The following is a 22,945-nucleotide window of genomic DNA, read 5'->3' as shown; positions in this document are numbered from 1 at the left end:
TTATTTACAGCCCCCTCATGGTTGTGCAACATCCCCCACCGGGGCCTAGCCTTTTCTCGGGGCCTGGAGACAGCCGGGGCCCGCAGTACCTGAGTGGCTGGCGGTTGCGGCCTAGGCACGCTAGTGTCACGGTGCTTGGTATGGGGAACCGGAGGGCTGTCCTACAGCCTGGCAGGTCTCCAGCAGGGTGGTGTTGGCAAGAAATGATGAGGGAGAGGCGGCTATAGCGGATCTCCCTGGGGCAACCCTTTGGTGTCTAGAGTATGAGTCTCTGTGTGGTGGACAGGGTGCCTGTGATGATGGCAGCCGGAGTGGCAGGGACCAGACGGAGGCAGAGGTTGAACAAAACAACTTACAGTTCTTTATTGGAACCGACAGGAACTTCAGCAACGTGCCTTTAACAGAGTGATGGAGTACTGAGATGCTTTTGGAGGAAGCCACAGGAGGTAGTTCGCCAGCCTGGATGCAGAGGGCAGGCTGGGAGGTAGCTGTGTCCTAATAGGAAGCTTCAGCTCGTCCTGGAGTGCTTCAGGTATCACCCTTGAAGGTAGGATGATACCCCTTTCCTCACTATACTAGCTAATCTATTAGCTCCACTCTTCAGAGGCAGGGGCTAAGCTCTTCCTGCTCTTATCTGGTATGCTGGCTGACTAGATCTCTAGCTGGTGTCCTGCAGACCCTCAGGTCTGACCAGGACTGGTCTCTTATCCCTTCTGGGAGAGACTGCTCTCCTCTCTCTCCTGAGAGAGACTTCTCTAGAACATTCCTGGCCAGGGGTTTTATTATCTCCCCTTGGTCAGGTGGTGGCAGCTCCTCCAATCACATCTCAGCTTACAGAGGACAGGATATAATACAAGACATTGGATGATAGGTTTATACACATCTTGCATCATACACAAAGTTAACTTTTGCCTTGCCAGGCAGGATTAACCACTGCAATGTCCCCTGTGTGATGTGATGACATGCTGTGGGGCTTATTCGCAAGCACTCCTTCGCCATTGCATCGGCGAGGGTGTTGCAGTTGTATTATATACAGCCCCCTCATGGTTATATTATATACAGCCCCCTCATAGTTATTTTATATACAGCCCCCTCATGGTTATATTATATACAGCCCCCCTCATGGTTATATTATTTACAGCCCCCTCATGGTTGTATTATATACAGCCCCCTCATGGTTATATTATATACAGCCCCCTCATAGTTATTTTATATACAGTCCCCTCATGGTTATTTTATATACAGCCCCCTCATGGTTATATTATATACAGCCCCCTCATAGTTATTTTATATACAGCCCCCTCATGGTTATATTATATACAGCCCCTCATAGTTATTTTATATACAGCCCCCTCATGGTTATTTTATATACAGCCCCATCATGGTTATATTATATACAGCCCCCTCATGGTTATATTATATACAGCCCCTCATGGTTATATTATATACAGCCCCCTCATAGTTATTTTATATACAGCCTCCTCATGGTTATTTTATATACAGCCCCCTCATGGTTATATTATATACAGCCCCCTCATGGTTATTTTATATACAGCCCCCTCATGGTTATTTTATATACAGCCCCCTCATGGTTATATTATATGCAGCCCCCTCATGGTTATTTTATATAAGCGCCCCCTCACACCCCATGGATTCCTTGCCCGGGTATGCCCGGTGCTGGTGCCGGCCTTAAACGCACACCTACATGTAAGTGTGTGTAATGTAATATGGCTGTTTCCTTTTAAGAGGTCTTCTTGCGCTTACCAAATATGTCCACTAGAGAGCAGCATAACTCCTTTAGTCTCTAGCATCAGCGCTCTAGGAACGCCATGAATAAGGTATTTGTTTCCTAGGGAAGATCTTTAAAGCGCACGGATAGAGGAAGCGCTGCAGCTTAACGAAATGTCCTTTCAAGTGGAGCCATATTTGCTTGGTCTATTCATTACCCGCCTTTGAGATTTGGTCTTCTTAAATATGGCTGCTTACCCTAAACACAGCGTGAAACTTCCTATATCGTGAGGTTACACCGACTGTGTGGGGCTGGAGGTGCTGGGAACATGCTGGTGAGTACTGGCCGGGGATGGGAGCTGGAGCTGGGGATTACATGTGGTGTTAAGGGTCATGTGTGGAACTACAAGGTCCAGAGTGTCTTGTTAAAAATTCAGAATAATTGATGCTCCTCCATTGGAGCTATCACACTCATGGTTTACTAAACTAAGTTGCTCCTTTGAATTAAAGAGGATTCCACATGTATCCTATATACAACAGGAAAACTTGGTATTAAATAATCACAACTCTGTTTTCATGTGGAAATCCTCTTTCTAACATTTGGAGGACATTTATGAATTACGTAAAACTGGAAGCCCAACTATTGTATACAAAATTCCAAGACTTTGTTGATCACATTTACTAATAAATGGACATTGTCTACAAACAAGTACACAGCAAGGAAAATTGGGGAGGGGAAATGGGTATCCAATATATCGGGGGGGGGGGGGGGGCAAAAATCCCTTAAAGGGGTTGTTCCAAGAATTATTATCTCCTAGCAGTCGGATTGGAGGGGGTCTGACTCGGGAACTTGGGTCCCTTTCTTACTACCGTAATTGAATACTATGGAAACATTCACTACACAGAGATGGCCGAGTGCTGTGTTCTTATGTCATTCAATGGAACATCATGATGCATGCTCGATATGCTACTCCATTAATCAATTAGGATGGCACCCATTTTTCGTGATCGGTGGTGGTCCCAGCAGTCAGACCCTCACCAATCAGATTGAGATATTCCAGAGGTATGTCCTTATGCCGCAGAGTTTAAAAATGTAGATAATTTCTTACCATGCATATTTGTAACATATTACGAATAAAGACAATCCACCGTCCGAAATGCGTAAATTTTTCTGCTTGGAGGTCAGGGAAAGAAAAAAACGGGGTCAATGGATAGACACGCTACATCCAAATAAGTTTTTTTTAAAATTAGTATTGTGACAACGCGTTTCGACACCGTAACGGTGTCTTCATCAGGTCTAAAAACTCTGCAGGTGGGGGAGGGTTTTTTTTGGGTAGGTGGCAGAGCTATGCTGCCTATTGTCCAGCTGTGGTGTCCAGGCGCCTGTGCCAGCACGCAACTCATCTCACGCACGCCTCTACCCTCCCGAGCCTGTGTTACCACACAGCGCTCCCGATCCGCGGCACCTGGACGCCACAGCTGGACAATAGGCAGCATAGCTCTGCCACCTACCCGAAAACCCCCCTCCCCTGCAGAGTTTTTAGACCTGATGAAGACAACGTTACGGTGTCGAAACGCGTTGTCACAATACTAATAAAAAAACCCTTATCCATGACCCTGTTTATCTCATCTGGACCATCATCTGGACCACGGACCACGGTCCAGCTCCGGGGCCTGACGCTGCAACTCCACCCCAATACTTTCAAAAAGACACCCTTTCCCTACCTGTGCACATACTCTTTTGGCGCCTGGCTCAAGTAAATCCCCTAACTTTTACCCTAAATTCACTCTCTACCAATTTTTCTGCATGTACCTGTACACACTATGCATTTAAAAAAAAAAAAAATCATGGACTATAGATTCTTAATTTTTAATCAAGTCTTGCTGGAGATCATCTACATTTTTCTACACTGCTTACCTACTATGACCGAGTGGTTCTCCTCTCCATGCATTTACTTTATTATGCTGTAGTCCATATTTTGGAATTTAGCCACTCTATTTGTGAGCTGTGCCCTTTTTTTCCCCTCTTCTTATCTATGGTTTAAAGCAGTGATGGCGAATCTTTTGGAGACAGAGTGCCCAAGCTACAACCAAAAGCAAAGTGCCCGCATGACAAATTAAGCAGTAACTTGTTGATCATTGCTGTATCACAGATTTTAATCGTATTGGCATCTTCACCAATACAATAAAAAGATGATGGAGAAATTTGGATTGAAGCTTTCCTCCAGGGTCAGAATCAGGGGACCCAGAGCAGGAGCACCAATGACAATCCATTTCTATCCACACCTTCTCGCTCCTCCTGTAGTCCTGGCAGCCAAGGATGTCGCTTTAAAAAAAGCTCTGAGCATGGCACGTCCTGGGCTGTCTTCGACCACAGGAGGGAGCTTTGAGTCCTATCTGGCAAACTCTGCCCTGGGGTGAAGGCCTGGGTGCCCACAGAAAGGGCTCTGAGTGCCACCTCTGGCACCCATACCATAGCTTCACCAGCACTGATTTAAAGGGTTTGTCCAACATGTTTCCCCCCTCACTGATGTACTGATATATACTTATCGGTAATGTCACAAGAATAGGGCAAAATATCACAACTTATTGGGGATGAATCCGAAAGTCTAGTAGTCTTCTATACAGCCACTTGTTGAATTGCATTAATCAAGGCAATACTCATTGGAGAGGGTCCAATCCTTAGGGGAGTTGCGGATAAACATGTAGTATAGGGATCAGGGTCACTAGAGTGTAATCCCTGTACTAGGCAGCTTTGTCCTTATGGTCGTTATTTATGGAAAATAGAGTTTTGCAATCCTGGTTGTGATTTGTGGTTCAAATAGATTATGAAAACATGGAAGAAAGACCTAAACCTTCAGATCCCAAAGCATATGAGAGGAAAGTGCTGAAGAACTGCTCTGAGTATCAATACCTGAAGATTGAGCTGTGAGTATCTGTACATTGGCAGACTGGAGGAGGACGACGCTCAGCACATGACTCATAGATTGTGTCTTATCCACAGAGTAATTGAAGACAAGAACATCAAGCTCTCTGCACCTCAAATGAAGTTATTCATTGTCTCGGCTCTGAAGGATCTGCATGGAGCGGTAATTTTTATAATGATTAATAATTTATATTTATTTGCAGTCATGTTCACTTGTTTCTCATCCATCAAGGGCCACAATAACATCTTGTCCCAGTGCACAGGATAGGTTATAAGTATAGACGACTGGACACGATGATCGGTTTGGCCCTCTGACCCAGACATGTTGCCAATATGGCAGACTAGACATGGCAAGAATTGGCCAGTGGCGTCATCTCTGCTCATCTCTAGTTATGAGTGATTAATAGGACCCTCATTGATCCCAAGAATTTGGGTTCCTTCTGTGAGAGCAGAGTAATGGTTTTACACGCTGAAGCTCCATTCAAAACCAAGTGCATCTTACATATTTCCCATGAAAATGAAAGGTTCAGCAGTGCAGATACTTGACCCCTATACGAACGAGGGACTGATAATTGGTGGGACCCAGACACTTATCACTCATCTAGTGGAAAGTTAAAGCAAGAAAAAACTAGGTGTCTACACTGTTTTAGTAAATCGTATTGTTAACTAAAGGAACGAAAGACAGCGGAGGATAAACATTGACTGTAGATGTTACAGTTTTGTAGTAGTAAAACTATTAGCATTATGTTCCCTTCATCACATTACAGGGTTTTCTTTTCTGTGAAATGCTTTTATCCGCTCTCCACTGCACATGTTGGATATCTGTCTGTCCCAAAGCCAGCGGCCCAACAGAAGTGGATGGGACTGCATTAATGTTTCACTCAATGGCAGCGGGCCCTTTGGATCTCTTGGTTCTCTGTTCTCCTAGGTTGGGTGTCGCAGTGGTCGCAACTTCTGCAGTCTGTCACTTATAACAGTGCCCTGTGTATCTATCCTGTAAGTGTCTTTCATGTGACAGCCCCTCTAAGGTTTCTATGAAAAGCTCAGATGTTGTAAGTCCATATTTACATAAACCTTTTAGTTTGCGGTCACATGCGCTGCGTTCACAAGGGTACGGTGGCCCGATCATGTATGCTTTTCTATGGAAACGCACGCGATCGGTAACCAGAACCTGGTGTCTTGCATTAAATCAAATCTACCATTTGCTTTTATCCATTGTGAACCAAACATACCTTGAGAATGTTGTGGCTACACTGATGCAGAAACATCTAGAACTAAATGGTTTTGCTGAAAAAACAATTATAAAATTATGATAATGAGGCTCTGTCGGTCCTGTGGCTGCTTCGGCGCTTCTTCTCGCCTCGTTATGTACTGCTTAAGAGAACACTGTGTTGTCCCTGACAGGCAGAAGTAATCAATTAAACACCTTCCCCAGCTTCTGTGTCAGTCATCCAGCTCAGGTTGTTCATGAAGCTCCGTGAAACTCGGCATACAGTATGCACATAGCTCTCCCAAGGTCCTGAATTGTATAATTTTGAGTAAAACCGGGATGATTCTTAGCCGTAAGGGGAAAAAAAAAAAAAAAAAAAAACATTCCTGGCCTAATGGGTTTTTCTGTATTTGTTTCCAGGCAGGAGCTTCCATCCCATTGGATCTGTTGAAATATGATGAAAACAACTTGAGCGCCATACTGAGAGTTAAAAACAGGTAGGTGTAAATAAAGCTTCCGGAAATACTATGGCCAGGTGTATTTTTATTTTCCATATACACTTTTTTTTTTTAGTAATCTTCATAAACATATACATCATTGGTACAACTTTGGGAATGTTCGGCTGTTTGTGTATATAGGGCTCCACATGTTTATTACTAAATGCCTCCGATTTTCTTCCACAGTGGTTTTGTGAAGCTGTGGACCTCTTTAACCCTACTGAGACAGTGTCACGGGCATCAATGCTCTGTTCGTGTTCTTCAGGTAATTTTTTTTTTTTTTTTCGGTATAATCAAACATTTTATTGAATATTCTTAATATACTGTTACCAATTAGTTAAAAACCATGATACCAGACTGACGTGTATAAATTTTCATTACACAAACAATATCAATCATTTGCTGAAAGTAGACAACCCCTTTAAGCATTGCTGACCTAGTACTAGCACATTCAATGGGGAGCCCAAACCTTATTCCAATTAACCTTAATCTAATTAGATACATGTTTTGTTAATGTACCATTATATTACTGATCTGCTTTGATTTGCAACCAAAGCAAATAATTTGGTGTCCTCTGGCTGCGTCTTCCATGTTTTTATGGATGTGCTTTAGCAGTGAATGTAGGAGGAAGGCTGCATACCCCCAGATCTTGCCACCCAATCATGCATTTTATCCTGCAAGAAGCTATCTCCTATCTACAGGATTGGGAATACAAGGTGATTGTTCATGGTCTGACTGCTAGGACCCCCATGATTCAGAGATCGGGGGGGTTTTGCTTTCACTAATGAGTAGAGCTGCAGGATGAACATGTGTTCTGCCTCTCTATTTGCTGACAATTTGAGTGCTGGAGATGGCTGAGCACAGTTCTCGGCTATTTCCATTATTCCCCTACAATTGAATAGAGCGGCAGGGAACATCCTCATCCTGCTCCTCCGCCCATTAGTGAGAACGGAACCCCCAAGCTCTTAATCATGGGGGTCCGGTTCTTACGATTAGTGGTGGTCTCAGCAGTTGGATAGGGGATAACTTAGAAATTCGGGAGATACATATTAGATGTGGATAAGCCGGAAGCAAACAAGTAATGAAGCAAAGCCGGAAGAAGGAAAACTTCCCTGCAAACAACTGAAGCCTTTCATGAAAAGCTTCATATCACGTGAGGCTTATCATGTATCAAGCCAACGGGTTGTCCTTTACCTTGGCTGTAATATAGTGCTCAAAATATGTCTTTGATCTCCTATGGTTATTTTTATCCCTTTACGATTGATAGTTTTCAGACCTATTGGACCCTCGCTGATCCTGAAAATTACAGTGCAAAAGTGCTGAGTAGGAGAAATTTTGCTCTAAAACTGTAAGGGTTCAGCCCCTGTATAAAAAGATAAAAATATATATATATATATATATATATATATATATATATATATATATATATATATACCCCCCCCCCCCCCCTTATTTAGAGTTGTGGTCATCGTTGCCTCCGTATCCAGAAGTGATGACATCATATGCACTTAGAACATTATCCTCACTTTCAATGGGGAATGGAGAGCTATCACCTCTTTACTGTCGGGTTCAATAATAAATATTCTACCTATGTACAATCTACGTAGTCCCTTTTGAAGATGAGCTAATCCTGTATTTTCCTTATTCTCCAGACCTCCCCCTTCCTGTTGGCGTTGGCTGGTAACAGCAGAGAACTCGTATTGAACTAGATAATCCTTAAGTCCTATGTTCCGTCACTTGGTCTCCAGTGGAACAGTGTCCGGGTTTTCCTCCTACTTGTCCATGTTGAGCAGATTCAATAAACTGATCCGGAGACTTTCACATCTGCAGATTGGGGACCGTGCGGAAATCGCTAAGACCTTCACCCAGAATGATGTCAAGATCTTCTCTGACCTGACTGGTGATACTAATCCCCTGCATCTTGATGAGACCTTCGCAAAGAACACGAGGTTTGGTAAACCTGTCGTACACGGGGTTCTCCTCAATGGCTTGGTGTCGGCAGTGTTGGGTACGAAGCTGCCAGGGAATGGCTGCGTGCTCCTCTCCCAGGACATCCGCTTCCCGGCACCTCTTCACGCTGGAGAAGAGGTTGTAGCTAAAGCAGAAGTGAAGGCTATAAAGAGGTCATTGGCCTTCATCAATGTGTCCTGTGTTACGGAGAGTGGGCGGACTGTCATGGAAGGGACTGTTAAAGTGCTGATTCCTGGTGACTGATCAGTTTGTTTGTGTTTTTTTTTTGTCTTTTAAATGCAGACGGAGGGGGGGGGGTGCTTCAGCTTGTACATGCTGTGATCCACTGAAGTGAATGTGGCCGTGTGCTTCCAATATTAAAACAGGTAGCTCATGTTCTTTGACAAACGTTTGTGTGCAAGGGGTCTTATTCTCGGACAACCAACCTCATTTCTCAGTCTGTTGGACATCCCTGGTGTGGATCCCACTTGCACCTAAGCTTTCAGGCTCCTCTTAGGTGGCTACACTGTAACTCTCAGGCCCTGTTCAGATGCTGCATTGAATTGTGTCTAGAATGTAAGTGTAGCTGGGAGGAGTTTCTCTCTATTGCACATACGTTTTGACCTATGCTCGTGAGCAGAACATGTTTTACATTTTTTACTATCATGTTTCTTCTTCCCGTTTGCAGGCATTTAGGTCAAAATGCATCTATGATCTGGAGAATTTCCAGCTGGGCTTGAAGTTTGTTTCCAAATGAAATTCTAACACATCATGTGAACACGGCCTGATAGCCTGACTCCCGTCATTACCTTCCAGCAGCTACCATCTCTGCTGCGGCAGCTCTGTTCACTTGTGGCCGGTGGGGTAGTAGTCGCCTTCATCTGGAACTGAAAATGTATTACTACTCTGTGGCCGTATATCACCCCTAGATTAGTGCACCATGTATAATATGTGCTAGTGACCCACTTCAGTGACTAACTATGGCACAGTAAGCTACACCACGTATGCAGGTCTACATCTTGTGAACCCTTCTAGCTCTACCTGCCTCTCCTTATATCATCTTTCAAGTGCGTAAAAGTATGTGCACGCGTGGCTGACCCCAATACATCCATATAATTCTACATTCATAGATGTGACCTTGCATCCATCAGTCACATTACATATATTTCACATTACGACATGATACTTCCTGGCACTAGTACTTTGTTGTTGGGACACATTACATAGTATTGCTACATGGGATAATATGTACAGTACAATCACGTGGATATTATACTCGGGTAGTGCTTCCACTACGTGGAGTATAACAATGCAAATTCAGGAGGGGCCATTGTGGTGACTTGACATAATCGCCACATAGGCACGTGGCCTCCGATACCCCGATGTGATGTAAAACCTATGTACCCCCTATGCTCAGGATCACATATTGCAATTCACATACATATCTTCACCCCTGACCTATGCTTCTGATTTCCTGGTTCATATAATGTGGACCTACACGAAAATTAGACCTGCTCTGACCTTCTACACAAATGACCTGCTTTTACTCTCCAATATTTACACACACACACACACATATATATATATATATATTCCATGCACTTGATGATGAATATTAGCAGATCTGATGATGACTTCAATTGCAGAATCTGCAGCAAGTCATGATCCTAAACATTCAATCACTTAACCCTTCCGTGACATAGGTTCTGTTGTTTTAATTTGCCTGATGTCATAACCTGAAGATGTGAATAAGGTCCTATGACTTGCTTTGTAATGCTCCCTCAAAATAACAAAAAAAAAATTCTAATGTGATCAACACCAAGAGTGAACGTAATTCTTCGGATTCCTTGGTGGGATGGTATGAAGACCTTGAATCGCGCCGCTCCTATGTCTCTGTACACACGCAGTGACACTTCTGTCACATCGTTCTCTCTAGTCCACGCCCCTTCTGGGTAAGCCGCGCCCCTAGCGCGTGACTGCCCCGCCTTCCCCCGCCCCGTGTGTCAGCGCCGCCCCGCCCCCCGGCTGTGCCGGGCCTGCGCTCAGTAGTGTCTGCTCGGGGCTGCCGGGATGGCGTTCATGGAGAAACCGGCGGCCAACAAGCTCTTCCTGGATGACACAGCGCCGCTCACCGCCGTCATAGAGGCCAGCCAGAGCCTGCACTCGCACACGGTGCGTATTCCCGACGTGTACCGCTTGATGCTGCACAGTGTGTATACATGTATAGATCTATGTGATGTGCAGAGATATATAGCTGTACATCTATATACATACAACGTATGTATATGTTCTACATAATGCAATGACACATGAGACCTGGAGACATGTGATGTCATATGTGACATGTACATAACAAGCTCCCCCATCTATATACTATATACTACACACTGGTCACACTTACTATATATCAAGATGCTACATTTTCCCATATCCTAAACATCAGACCTAAAAATGTATTAATTTACTGCCATTTTCTAAGTTTTCACACATTTTTACAACTTTTATAACATCAAAGACCTTTCATAGTGTTTTGGTATTGGGGTTGAGCTGCGCAACTTTAAACGTTGGGAAACGCTTGCTCCGTACGTGAAGTGTCAAGTGGTCGTATCCAAGTAATGAAACCATTCCATCAGCTGATGTCCCCACTGCATGTTCTATCCCTGTACTTGGCCACCGCTCTGATGGCTTCTATATAACTTCCATATCCTACAAAAATCCTATAGAGATAGGACGAGAACTGGCCGAGCATCTGGGGGGCGCTTTATACGGTTTCTCGGGTACAAAGTTCTAGTTTGATCCTATTTTATGTCTGTGCTATTATACGTCGTGTACCGTATTGTTGTGCCAGAACTGTTTCCATAGACAGTAACCATTGTCCAAGGTGGAGCCGCCATCTTTGTAGGATATAAGGAAATGAGATTCCGGGATGCAGCCGGGTTGTATGTGTTGGCAGTGTACAGTTACATCGTATACATTGTGAAATAGTCTGTACACAATATCACATAGTACTGGGATTACTGTCACGGCTCCTGGAGTAACGTTACATGATGTTTTTTTCTCGAAAATAAGATTCATTATTCCCCCCTTTCCAGAGATTGGATTTACGAGGTTGCTTAAAGTTGTGAGGAAATGTCACCCTGCCCATAGTTGTGGAGCCTTTACATTTCTTCATTATTCCCGTTTTATGACATAATTGCTGCCTCACTGTCCCAGAGCATAGAGTTTATTTTATTTATGAAAAATGTCACACTGAAGACTGATGTGTTTGTGTGCGCTGTGTTATTGTGGTGTACATTGTTTTCTGTGCTGTGACATTGAGTTGATAATTTTCCCTGTCTGACATCACTGTGTGTATTATCACCTTCCTGTGACTTCACACTGTGCATTCTCGTGTACTGTGACATCACTGTGTGTATTATCCCTGTACTGTGACATCACTGTGTGTATTATCACCTTCCTGTGACTTCACACTGTGCATTCTCGTGTACTGTGACATCACTGTGTGTATTATCCCTGCACTGTGACGTCACTGTGTGTATTATCCCTGTACTGTGACATCACTGTGTGTATTATCCCTGTACTGTGACATCACTGTGTGTATTACCCCTGTACTGTGACATCACTGTGTGTATTACCCCTGTACTGTGACATCACTGTGTGTATTACCCCTGTACTGTGACATCACTGTGTGTATTACCCCTGTACTGTGACGTCGTGTGTGCGTTGTCCCTGTATTATTGGGGCCCCAGTACAGGCTTTACTATGGGGCCTTATAGTTACGTGTTCCCCCTGACCTGCACATGTCTCCTGCCTGTGTCTGTATAAATATAAGCAGCTGAGCTCAGCACTTCCTCTATGGCTGTGTTCAGACCTTGCAGTTATATTGTGCTCTGTTGTATGGCAGTAATACGTCATTGTTTTTATGAATTTTCATGCATATATTTCCAGGTTTATATTGAGGCCAAAATAAATATTATAATGATTTAGTCTGCCTTTAAGAAGGGGGGGGGGGGGATTTTTATACTTTTTTTTTTTCTTCTTGCTGCTCAGTGATGAGCCATATGCATAGTCTGCTCTCTCTTACTCCATTGAATTCTGGTGAATGGGGTCGGACCATCAGGGTTCTGTGGAATCTGGATGTGACCCCTGTGGGTCCGCTGAGCTTCCTGTGTATTATTTTCTTACATTGAGCTTCGCGGGATGAACTTTTGTGACTCGTTCGAGGGAAACGTGAATCCTTTGGCTGCTGCATAAATGCGCATCTGTGATGATAGCGAGATTCACATTCATTAAAACGCTGCTAATTGTCCTCGGATGTGGTAGGAATATTCAGCATTGGCAGAACCGGGGAAATAACCACGAGGGAATTATCCGTATCCCAGGCTTCAAAGTGAGCAGCGAAGGTTTAACCCCTTAAGCTACGTTCACATTAACGTTTTAGGATCTGGCACTGCCGGATCTCTCCTATTGGGGGCGCCAGCCACCTCGAATGAACTCTATTTATATTTATAATTACACTGAAGATGTATTTACAATATTATATTAATAATTTAAAAAAGAACTTTGTTATTAAACTTTATTTAAAGGATAGAGGAAACCATTTCGTAAGATGCTGTGATCACTATTGATCGCAGCATCAAAGGGGTCAACCAGGGTCAAGTGCTGGGGTCAGAGGGCTCTATCATTCACAACTTGTCTGCTCCTGTTGATCAGGCCTCAGTGATATTTGCTGTAGCTGTATGATGCGGTGATAAGGAAGTCTATAGGTGTCTGTGAGGGGGGGTCAATCAATATTTTTATATAATTTAAAAATTCATCTTTATAGGGTTTCGAGCTCCAACAATCATATAATTGGATGAAAAAAAGTTGGCTTTCTGCTGCCGCCACTAGGGGGAGCTTATAAGCTTAAAGGAAATCTACCATCAAAATCCTTCATGATAAACCAGGGACACTTACTCATAGGTCCAGGCACAGTAATTGTGGTATCTTCTTATATTTGTTATCCATGGTCTCCTTCCTTCTAAAATAAGCTTTTAAAATTATGCTAATTAACCTGAAGGGCTCTTTGGGTTGCTACCAGAGCTCACAGGCTTTCCAAACACAGTAGGAAGGGAGGGGGTAGTGCTTCTGCACAGTGTAACGGCCTATGAAGCTACAGCACTGATGGTCTCTGGTTACAACCCCAAAGCTTTTTTGGCTCATTGGCATAATTTTAAAAGTTGATTTTTGAAGGAATGACCATTGATAAGAAATATTAGAGGATTACCAAGAGTCACGGTGCCAGGACCGTGCCCCTCCCCCTCCCCCCCCCCCCCAACCACATGCAGAAGTAGTTTAGCAGGTAATTTTTTTTATTATTATTTGGTAATTGGGTTCTCTCTTCAGTGTCTCACTATTTTTAGGTGTTAGGTCCAGATTTATTAAAGGTGACTGCGCCCTTATTGCAGCCCCCATGTTGCTACCATTGGTGCTGCCTGAGGCAATAAGCTCAACTTGCCTCATGGATTGTACACACCTGGTGTCCTGGATTTATCATGCTTTATTTTAATGGTAGATTTCCTTTAACATATAACAATTTAAAAGAAAACTATCCACAAATAATTTATCCCTAAATCAATAAATATTGAATGTGAATAGTGTTCTAAATATGCAAGAATTTAGCTCATATTTTGTTTTAAATATAAGTTTTAAAATAAGATTACGTTTCTGTAAATGGTCAGAGGGGCGGTCCTTGGTCTCAGAATGAGCTGTGCAGTACAAGGCATTTGGAGTCGTGTCCAGCGCATGCGCAGTGAGGTGAGTGCGACCGTTCTCTACTTAGCTGTGTGTGCATGGGACTGTGTGACTACTCCTGAGACTGGGACCGCCCCCATGACTATTCTGCACTATTTAGCTGTAATAGAGAATCTTCAAATAGGATTTCTAGACAAACCCTTAGATATCTGTACGGGGAATAGTTACTGGATCATGTGAAGTTACCGTTACAATTGATTCTCCTGATAAGATGCTGACAAGCTTCTGATGATAACGTGCTGTAACTTGTGACTGAGAGAGGCGTGCATGGCTGGAGATTGCTGCACGTCCTCCATGCAGAAGTACTCATTACATCCTTTCTTAAAGGTGGCGGAGGAACGAGCACCAGTCATTGTGTAACAGTCATTGTGTGCGGTGTAACCCGGTGTTCTGGAAAGGTTGTGGAACCTCTTTGTAGAAAGAAGCTCAGTTTGTGTCTCATACAGCAGAGGATCTGGCCCAAGTATATCAAAACTACAGACAGTCCCCGGGTTACATACAAGACAGGTTCTGTAGGTTTGTTCTTAAGTTGAGTTTGTATGTTAGTCGGAACCGTATACTTTATTATTGTAACCCCCGTCAAAATTTTTTTGGTCTCTGTGACAATTGGATTTTAAAAATGTTAGATTGTCATAAGAACCAGGATAAACAATAAATCTTAATTACAGGCACATTTGTTAGGCACATTATTGTAGCCTAAGGCTATATTCACACTGCCGTTGCCCGCCCGTACCGTACCGTAGCGGGCAATGGCAGTGCACGGGGAGAGGAGGAGGAGGAGGTGAGCACAGCTCACCCCCGCCCCTCTCCATAGAGATACATGGCGCACGGCGCCATACTACGGACTAAGATAGGACAGGTCCCGGGTACGGAGCGGTATGGTGCCGTCTATGGAGGACGTATGTCGGCCGTATATACGTCCTCCATACAGTAGTGTGAATGTAGCCTAAGGCTAAAGTATAGTAAATTACCAATTACCAGAGGTCCGTTTGTAACTAGGGGTCGTATGTAAATCAGGTGTTCTTAAGTAGGGGACCGCCTGTATAGCCTTCTGAAAGGGTATGTCCATTTTTGGAGTGTAGATGCCAAAATTAAAAATGTATTCCCATTCCCATGGTTAAAGAAAATCTACCTTTAAAAATCCATCATGATGAACCATCAGTGTGTGATCTATGGCCTCTTTCCTTCTAAAATCAACTTTTAAAATTATATTAATGAGCTTGAAAGTCTATAGGCTGGTTTGTCATGTCTGATTTTGATGGTAGATTTTCTTTAAAGGGAACCTGTCAGCAGACCCTTTTTCTGGCTCCCATAGAGAATAGTGAACACATTGCCAAATAGTTTTTATATTAAAATTGGCTTATTCTGACAAGAGGATAAGTTAGATGAAAGTTTACCTTTCTGTATGCAGAGCTGTGTCCCTAGTCCCTTGAGAGTGGCCAGTGAGGACTGATTTCCCCTCAATCCTCAGGAAACCGCTCGTCATGCATCAATTTCACCCTCGTTTGGGACTAGGGACACAGCTCTGCACTAATTTATCTTTGTTTTTTGGAAACCGCCAGTTTTACTATAAAAAAACTTTTTCGCAATGTGTCCACTATTTTCTATGGGGAAGCCAGAAAAGGGACTCCTGATGACAGGTTCCCTTTAATGGCTTAAAAAAAAAGACAGGATTTGGCATAGCACTTTTAGCGACTTCCAAAGTTTTTAAAGTTAGCCTTATAACATAAGCCCTTAAAGCCCTACCCCTCCAGAGAAGATGTAGAAGAATTAAAACCACATTGATTTCAAAGCTGAGGTTTTTCAGAATTGCAAAAAAAGAGAGGAAATGGCATAATAACAAAAATAACCTGTGGGTTTCTTTTATGTGCATTCAGTTTTCTCAATTCGCTGGGGTAGTTTCTGATCTATGCAGTAAATGGGTTATATTCCAGGATTGTCTCTGGACATGGAGCAATGAGGGAGTTTCCTCACACTGCTGTGTTCTATAAACTCTGCGTTCAAATTTCTCCACATCCGCCACCTTCTTCTGTAATGTCTAACCAGAAGCTGACTGCTGCTCTTACTTGGACCAGAGAAGTGGTGCTGTGCTTTGTTGAGTGAGGAGATCTCGAAGTCCAGCTACAATCCTGGAATATAAATAATTGAGTAAACCATGGTTTTTACTATCCTGTCTAAACCATAATATAGACTTGATACATACATCAATTAAGGATCTCTCTTCAGTATGCCGGATTGTGTCGTGCCTATAGGTGGCACTACAGTCAGTTTTCTCCCTTCTGGTGGAGAGCTATTTTGCATAATTTTCCTAGAGTCTTTGCTTTTGACTTCACAGACTGGGACTCCACAAGTATAACCTTTACCTTCCTAAATCTTCATATTTTTATGATGCTCTTGCCACTATCCCTGCAGTGCGGCACAGCAGATATTGCAGCAGTACACGATGAAGATGATGTGGAGCTCAGACACTTGGGTTTTTAAGACGTTCTAGAAGGGACGCGCAACGAACTGTGAAAAGTCAATATTGCGGAGTTATTACGTTCCTGCTCCGTATTGACCTCTGCTCGTGAAGTTACGATGCCTGACCTTGGAACACCTTGATATGTCTCTGAGCAGTGAGTTACGGTGGCGTAAGCTCCTGCAGGCGCGATGTGCTGCTGATCGCAATGATGAACACATTTTGCAGCTTGTTCTATCACAGGGTAATGACAGCAGCTCTTTGTGTTCTGTTCCATATTCATGTTGGTGATCCGGCTTTTCGGGCTAAGCGCACAGCCCCTCTTTGTCTGGATTGTTCTCCTGTTATAACTGGACTTAGCTGACTGCGGACGGACGTTCTCCTGGACTGGTGGAATGAATACTTTTACTGGGATCCATGACTGTGGAAGTCATAAGAGGGTCATAAGAGGGTACCTGCTTATTTCTCTGGATCCGCAAGGGTTGTTCCTAATTTTTTTATAAAGATTGTTCACGAATAAAGTTGAAAGAACAATGAATAAAACAATTAACTGAACAGATTAATCTGTCAATCTGTGGAATAGCCTACCTCAGGCGCTGGTCACAGCAGGGACAGCAGAGAGCTTCAAGAAGGGTCTAGATGCCCTTTTACACCTAAATAACATTGATGATTATGTTATATAGTATTGTTTCCCCTAAATCCCTTCCTCATCCAATCCCTTCCTTGGTTGAACTTGATGGACAAGTGTCTTTTTTCAACCGTATAAACTATGACTATGATACTTTTAGTTCTGTCCTAAATTGGTTTTCCAGGTATTGTGGAAAACACCTTGGCGGCTAGGGCAGGGTTGGCAAATAAAAACCCAAAATGTACCCATCTCCGGCCTCTGCATTACATCGGACTTCTGATCTCTGGCAATTGTTCCTGGTCCGGAAATGCAGAGAGAACACAAGATCTATTTTGGCTGATTTGACCACGGGACATGACTTGTGTTTTCAGAGGATTTAATGTATTTGGTCCAAGGAGACAAGAGATTAGCCAAAGAGGACATTGTATCAATATTGATTCTAAGAAAATAGGATTTTCCCAAAATCCATACACACACTTTGGGAAAAAAGGTTAAGGTAGCGTTAAGATTTTGTGACTAGTAGGTGTCTCGGTGGTGGTTGCCTCCACAGTTGGACACTTCTGACATAAGTCTTGCTTTTAAGGGTGGACCCACCACTCGAGAAGTAGTAGTCAAGCAGAAACATAAAAAAATCAGCAGTGGCAAACAACCTAAAAAGTTTGGCTCCATTTGGGCAGCACGGTGGCTAAGTGGTTAGCACTGCAGCCTTGGTGTCTTGGGTTCATGTCCCATCCAGGACAACATCTGCAAAGAGTTTCTCTCCGTGTTTTCATGGGTCTTCTCCGGGTCCTCTGCTTTCTTCCCACACTCCAAAAAACATACTGGTAGGTTGGTTGTAGATTGTGAGTGGGGGACAGGGACTGGGGACAGGGACTGATTTTGGCAATCTCTGTGCAGCGCTGTGTAATCTGTGTGCGCTATATAAATAAAGAATTATTATTATAACATTTCTAGGAATGTTGTTCGACCGGCTCCTGTCATTTCACTAGATCTAGGAAATATTAGGATGTGTGTGTATGAAATATTATGGCCACCTCTGTGGGATCCAGGACCTGCTGAAAGCTCATCATCATCCATCATCTTCTTCATCCATCATTTTCTTCATCCTTCATCATCATCATCATCATCATCATCATCATCTTCTTCTTCTTTGGGTTCTTAATATAGTTTCACTTCTTCAATGGAGAAGGTGTTTCAAATAATGGAAGTTGTGGTGTCACCATTGTGGTTCCTTTCACTTTGGATACTAGAAGGTCCTTGTGATGTTTGGGCTTGTGATGTAGGAACCACTGCCCGGTCTTCTTCCATGTTTGGGGTTTGCAGTTCTCTGTGGTTCCAGGAAGCCTGCACGTGTCCTGCCCGCACTGTATTCTAGGAATACCCTTTAATGTTGGGGGAAATAACACTAATATTGGGAACATCTGTTCTTTTAATGCTGAGCACAGTTTGGTGAATGTATCCCAGCTGTAAACGTACAGGAGAAATGCCTGTTATTTATGAGGAGCGCACATTGCTGGGTCATTATGGGCTTCACATGGAAATCTAGCATCTTATTTTATTTAGTATGGCTTGGAACCTGGCTGAGCAAAATGAAATGCTTTATAATGGAAAAAACCCTTAATCAGTGATCTACAGCCATCTCCTGGACTAAGCATAGAATAAGTTACATTAAATCTTTCCCCAAAACTATAGTTAAGAATCTGCTCAGCTCTTCCTGCTCTATAGCATTCTGCATACATATAGGACACCTTGTACAATTTGCTCAGCTCCTCCTGCTCTATAACATGCTTCCTGAGATAGGACACTATGTACAATCTACTCTGCTCCCCCTGCTCTATAACATGCTGCCTGCAGATAGGACACTTTGTACAATCTGCTCTGCTCCTCCTACTATATAACATGCTGCCTGCAGATAGGACACTTTGTACAATCTGCTCTGCTCCTCCTACTATATAACATGCTGCCTGCAGATAGGACACTTTGTACAATCTGCTCAGCTCCTCCTGCTCTATAACATGCTGCCTGCAAATAGAATTGCATTTTCATGGAGCCAGGTTCTCTTTAAGATCCTTCTGTTATGACGTGTAGATATTCATTCTTATGGTCATGCTACACTAATATCTTGCACTCCCGAGGTTGTAAAATGTGGTAATCACTTGTGTTTTTGTAGTCATGTGTTTCCTTGAGTTAATTTTATTTCCAGGTAGAGATAAAATCTTCACAAGCAGTCGTGACAAGAAACCTACCTGTCATGGTCACATGTGCGCCACCCACAGCCATATGACCTGGATAATGAATGGCCAAGATATCTCTGGGCCAAAATTCAGTATGTAACTTATTATATAGAATGTCAGAAGCCATAATATTATTGAATGGGTGGTAATGCCTCTTTTATGAGAAAACATGCTATGGAAAGTACTTTTACCAAGTTTGATTGTTACATCAAATCCATTGCTAATTGATGCCCCTGCTGCTCTATTCCATCGGAACGTTGGAAATGCTCCAAACACTCCCATTGTAGTGAATGGAGGAGCAGGATGCCCGACTTGCCACTCCATCAATCAGCAAGAATGGGTCTCCCGTTCTTGTTATTGGTGGGTGTACCAGCAGTAGGACCCCCCTACTGATGAGATGGTTATTTCTTGTCCTGGTCATTCAAAACCGGCACAACCCCTTTAATGGGTTTATGACCGTAATTGGAAGTTATTCCTTTTGCACTTCATAGTTTGTAATTGTCTGATTAATGGGGATTCCATTCTTAGAACTTCTACCATACATAAAATGACGGCTCTATTTCCCCTTCCGAATGAAGCAGCCGGTTGAGCGTTCATACTGTCATTTCACTTGTCCTCTACTCTTGTCCCATATAAATCAGCAGAGTGTGCATACGAGTCCATTTGTGTCACTCTTTTAGGACTATGGTGCCCCCTCCCCCCTTTTATTGTAATTGGTGTCAGTCCCATTGTTCTGACAACTATTAATCAGAATAAAAGTGGATGGACAGCCAGAGGGGCTTTCAGACCTCCTTTTTACTCACCCCAAAGGATCTTATGCCCTGTCCTATGGATAATGGTGGAAAAACCCCTTTAAAGAGGACTTTTTTCCCTTGACATGTTTAAAGGAAACCTACCACCACAAATCTACCTATAAAGGTAGATCGGGTGGTAGGTGAATCAATGGGACGTGAGGATAGCCCTTTTAAGGGCTAATCCTCACGTCCCCGCACTGTTTCGTAAACTTTTATTACCCTAATATGTTAATTTACTTATGCGGCTACTGGGGCGCGGCTACTGGGGCGCGGTCACTGCTCCGAAGCCGGGGCTGCACAGACGCGGGCCTGCTGTTCTGCGCATGCGCAGACGGCAGGATCGGCGGCCGAGGGCGCGCAGCTACGAGCAGCTGCGCGCCGAACATGGTGAGTAGGAGGGGAAAAGTGGCTACCGGGGCGTGGAGTAGCCGCCTCGTGTAACCTCAGATGCGGCTACTCCACGCCCCAGTAGCCGCATAAGTAAATTAACATATTAGGGTAATAAAAGTTTACGAAACAGTGCGGGGACGTGAGGATTAGCCCTTAAAAGGGCTATCCTCACGTCCCATTGATTCACCTACCACCCGATCTACCTTTATAGGTAGATTTGTGGTGGTAGGTGCCCTTTAAAGGAAATCTACCACCAGGATGAAGGATTGTAAACCAAGCACACTGGCATACTGGTGTGTGCCCCCTCTGGCAGCATCTGCTCTTCTTTAAGCTTCCTATGTCATGGTTTTTAAGTATAAAAGTCTTTACACATTATGCAAATGAGCCTAAGGGCCTCCAGGGTCCATTAATACCTATACAGCCTTAGACTCATTTGCAGAATTATAAAATCCTTTTTTTGGAAATAATAGGAAATAAGAAGCTAAAAGAAGAGTGGATCCGGCCATGCACCAGTATGTCAGTGTGCTTGGTTTACAATCCTTCATCCTGTTGGTAGATGTTCTTTAACCCTTTCACGACCCGTGACGTAATAGCACGTCACGGGTCGGCCGCGGGTGCATGGAGAGGGCTCACGCGCTGAGCCCTCTCCATAGCCGGTAAGTCTTTGCTGCATATTGCAGCAAAGGCTTACCGGTAACATCATTTAAAAAAATTAAAAAATTCTATAAAAAGTGATCACAAGGTCGAACAGTCCTAAAATTGATAACATTGTAAATGTCATCAAAATCCGCAAAAAACGACACCACCCACAGCTCAGTACACCAAAGTATAAAAAAGTTATTAGCGCCAGAAGATGGCAAAATCCCCAAAAAAAATTTTGTACAGGAGGTTTTAATTTTTTTAAATGTATGAAAACATTATAAAACCTATACAAATTTGGTATCCCCGTAATCGCACAGACCCAAAGAATAAAGTAGTCCTGTCATTTGGGGCGCACAGTGAAATCCGTAAGATCCAAGCCCACAAGAAGACGGCACAAATGCGTTTTTTTTACCAATTTCACTGCATTTGGAATTTTTTTCCCGCTTCCTAGTACACGGCATGGAATATTCAATACCATCTCTATGAAGTGCAATTTGTTACGCAGAAAATAAGCCGTCACACAGCTCTGTACATGGAAAAATAAAAAAGTTATGGATTTTTGATCATGGGGAGTAAAAAATGAAAATGAAAAAACAAAAAAGGGCAAGGTCCTGAAAGGGTTAAAGGGAACCTACCACCACATATTTACCTATAAAAGTAGATTGGGTGGTAGGTTGATCTATAGGACGTGAGGACGTAGGGGCTAATACTCACGTCCCCACAATCTTTTGCTAACTTTTATTTCGCTAATATGTACAATTTGTAAAGAGGCTACTGGGGCGTGGAGTAGCCGGATATGAGGCTACACGGCGCGGCAACTCCACGCTCCAGTAGCCTCTGTGTTCCTCCTACCAGAAATCTTCGGCACACAGCTCCTCATTGCTGCGGGCCCTCGTCTGCGAAGCATGCCGTCTGCGCATGCACAGAACAGCAGGCCTGCGGCTGCGCGGTCACTTCTCCGAAGCTGTGCCACTGCGCATGCGCAGATAGCAGGCTTCAGAGACGAGGGCACACGGCTACGAGGAGCTGCGCGCCGAAGATTTCTGGTAGGAGGAACAAAGAGGCTACTGGAACGTGAAGTAGCTGCACCGTGTAGCCTCATCTCCGGCTACTCCACGCCCAGTAGCCACTTTACAAAATTTACATATTAGCGAAATAAAAGTTAACAAAAGATTGTGGGGATGTGAGGATTAGGTAGGTCCTTTATAGGTAGATCCGTGGTGGTAGGTTCCCTTTAAGTAAATCCTTACGTTCCATAAAAAATACCACTGTTAAGCATATTTTCTTACATCTCTGTATTGCACTGCTCCTCTGTTATTCCTATTAGAAATGTATAAATAAATTGACAAGTGGGTGTAAAAAATACAACTGTTAAGCACATTTTCGTCCATACATAATTTTATGATGATATTGGATAATAAAGGAGATCTCTAGTTACTTTTACTTGTACCTTGTATCCACATTCTCAATACTATTGTAAAATTATGACAAACGTAGCATTTTCTTATTCCGAAGAACTTGTTGCTTCACCGTCGCAGGAAACACTCTGCGTTTTGTGGTGTTGTTCTTCCAAAAAGTGATCACACGTTTCCTGCCGCTCACAATGCACTTTTCCTATTTTGTAAGATATAATAAGTGCTGCCTGTTGTTGTGTTTCTGCTTCTCTTCTTCCGATGTTCCTGGATTTCTACTTTT

The 22,945-nt window shown here is 43.3% G+C and overlaps 2 protein-coding genes across 6 annotated transcripts in view; both read left to right on the top strand.

Annotated features, from left to right (window-relative positions):
* The first annotated feature begins 1,928 nt into the window (after positions 1-1,928).
* LOC140105280 (hydroxyacyl-thioester dehydratase type 2, mitochondrial-like) lies at positions 1,929-8,874 on the top strand. 2 transcript variants are annotated; one of them, XM_072129241.1, is made up of 6 exons: positions 1,929-2,063; positions 4,554-4,656; positions 4,733-4,817; positions 6,285-6,361; positions 6,548-6,626; positions 8,014-8,216. In XM_072129241.1, exons 2-6 carry the CDS (start codon positions 4,565-4,567, stop codon positions 8,068-8,070), a joined length of 390 nt encoding a protein of 129 aa, XP_071985342.1. In that variant the 5' UTR covers positions 1,929-2,063; positions 4,554-4,564; the 3' UTR covers positions 8,071-8,216. The 2 variants fall into 2 exon arrangements, with proteins under 2 accessions (XP_071985342.1, XP_071985341.1); XM_072129240.1 differs by lacking the exons at positions 1,929-2,063; positions 4,554-4,656; positions 4,733-4,817; positions 6,285-6,361 and having other exon boundaries at positions 8,014-8,874.
* A 1,426-nt stretch (positions 8,875-10,300) lies between these two features.
* PXK (PX domain containing serine/threonine kinase like) overlaps positions 10,301-22,945 on the top strand; it is a 50,006-nt gene continuing 37,361 nt past the window's right edge. For 3 of the 4 annotated variants that reach the window (XM_072128141.1, XM_072128143.1, XM_072128144.1), the window contains exon 1: positions 10,301-10,483. In XM_072128141.1, coding sequence (XP_071984242.1) covers positions 10,382-10,483 — 102 coding nt within the window. In that variant the 5' untranslated portion in view covers positions 10,301-10,381. The remainder of the gene's footprint in view (positions 10,484-22,945) is intronic. The other variant, XM_072128142.1, reaches the window with a different exon arrangement.

This window comes from Engystomops pustulosus, chromosome 10, assembly GCF_040894005.1.
Source record: "Engystomops pustulosus chromosome 10, aEngPut4.maternal, whole genome shotgun sequence".
In the NCBI taxonomy this organism is placed as follows: Eukaryota; Metazoa; Chordata; class Amphibia; order Anura; family Leptodactylidae; genus Engystomops; species Engystomops pustulosus.
This window is presented reverse-complemented; position numbering and strand designations above follow the sequence as displayed.

Coding starts and splice junctions, on each gene's coding strand:
- LOC140105280 (XM_072129240.1), top strand. CDS start 8,087: ATGTTCCGTCACTTGGTCTCCAGTGGAACAGTGTCCGGGTTTTCCTCC.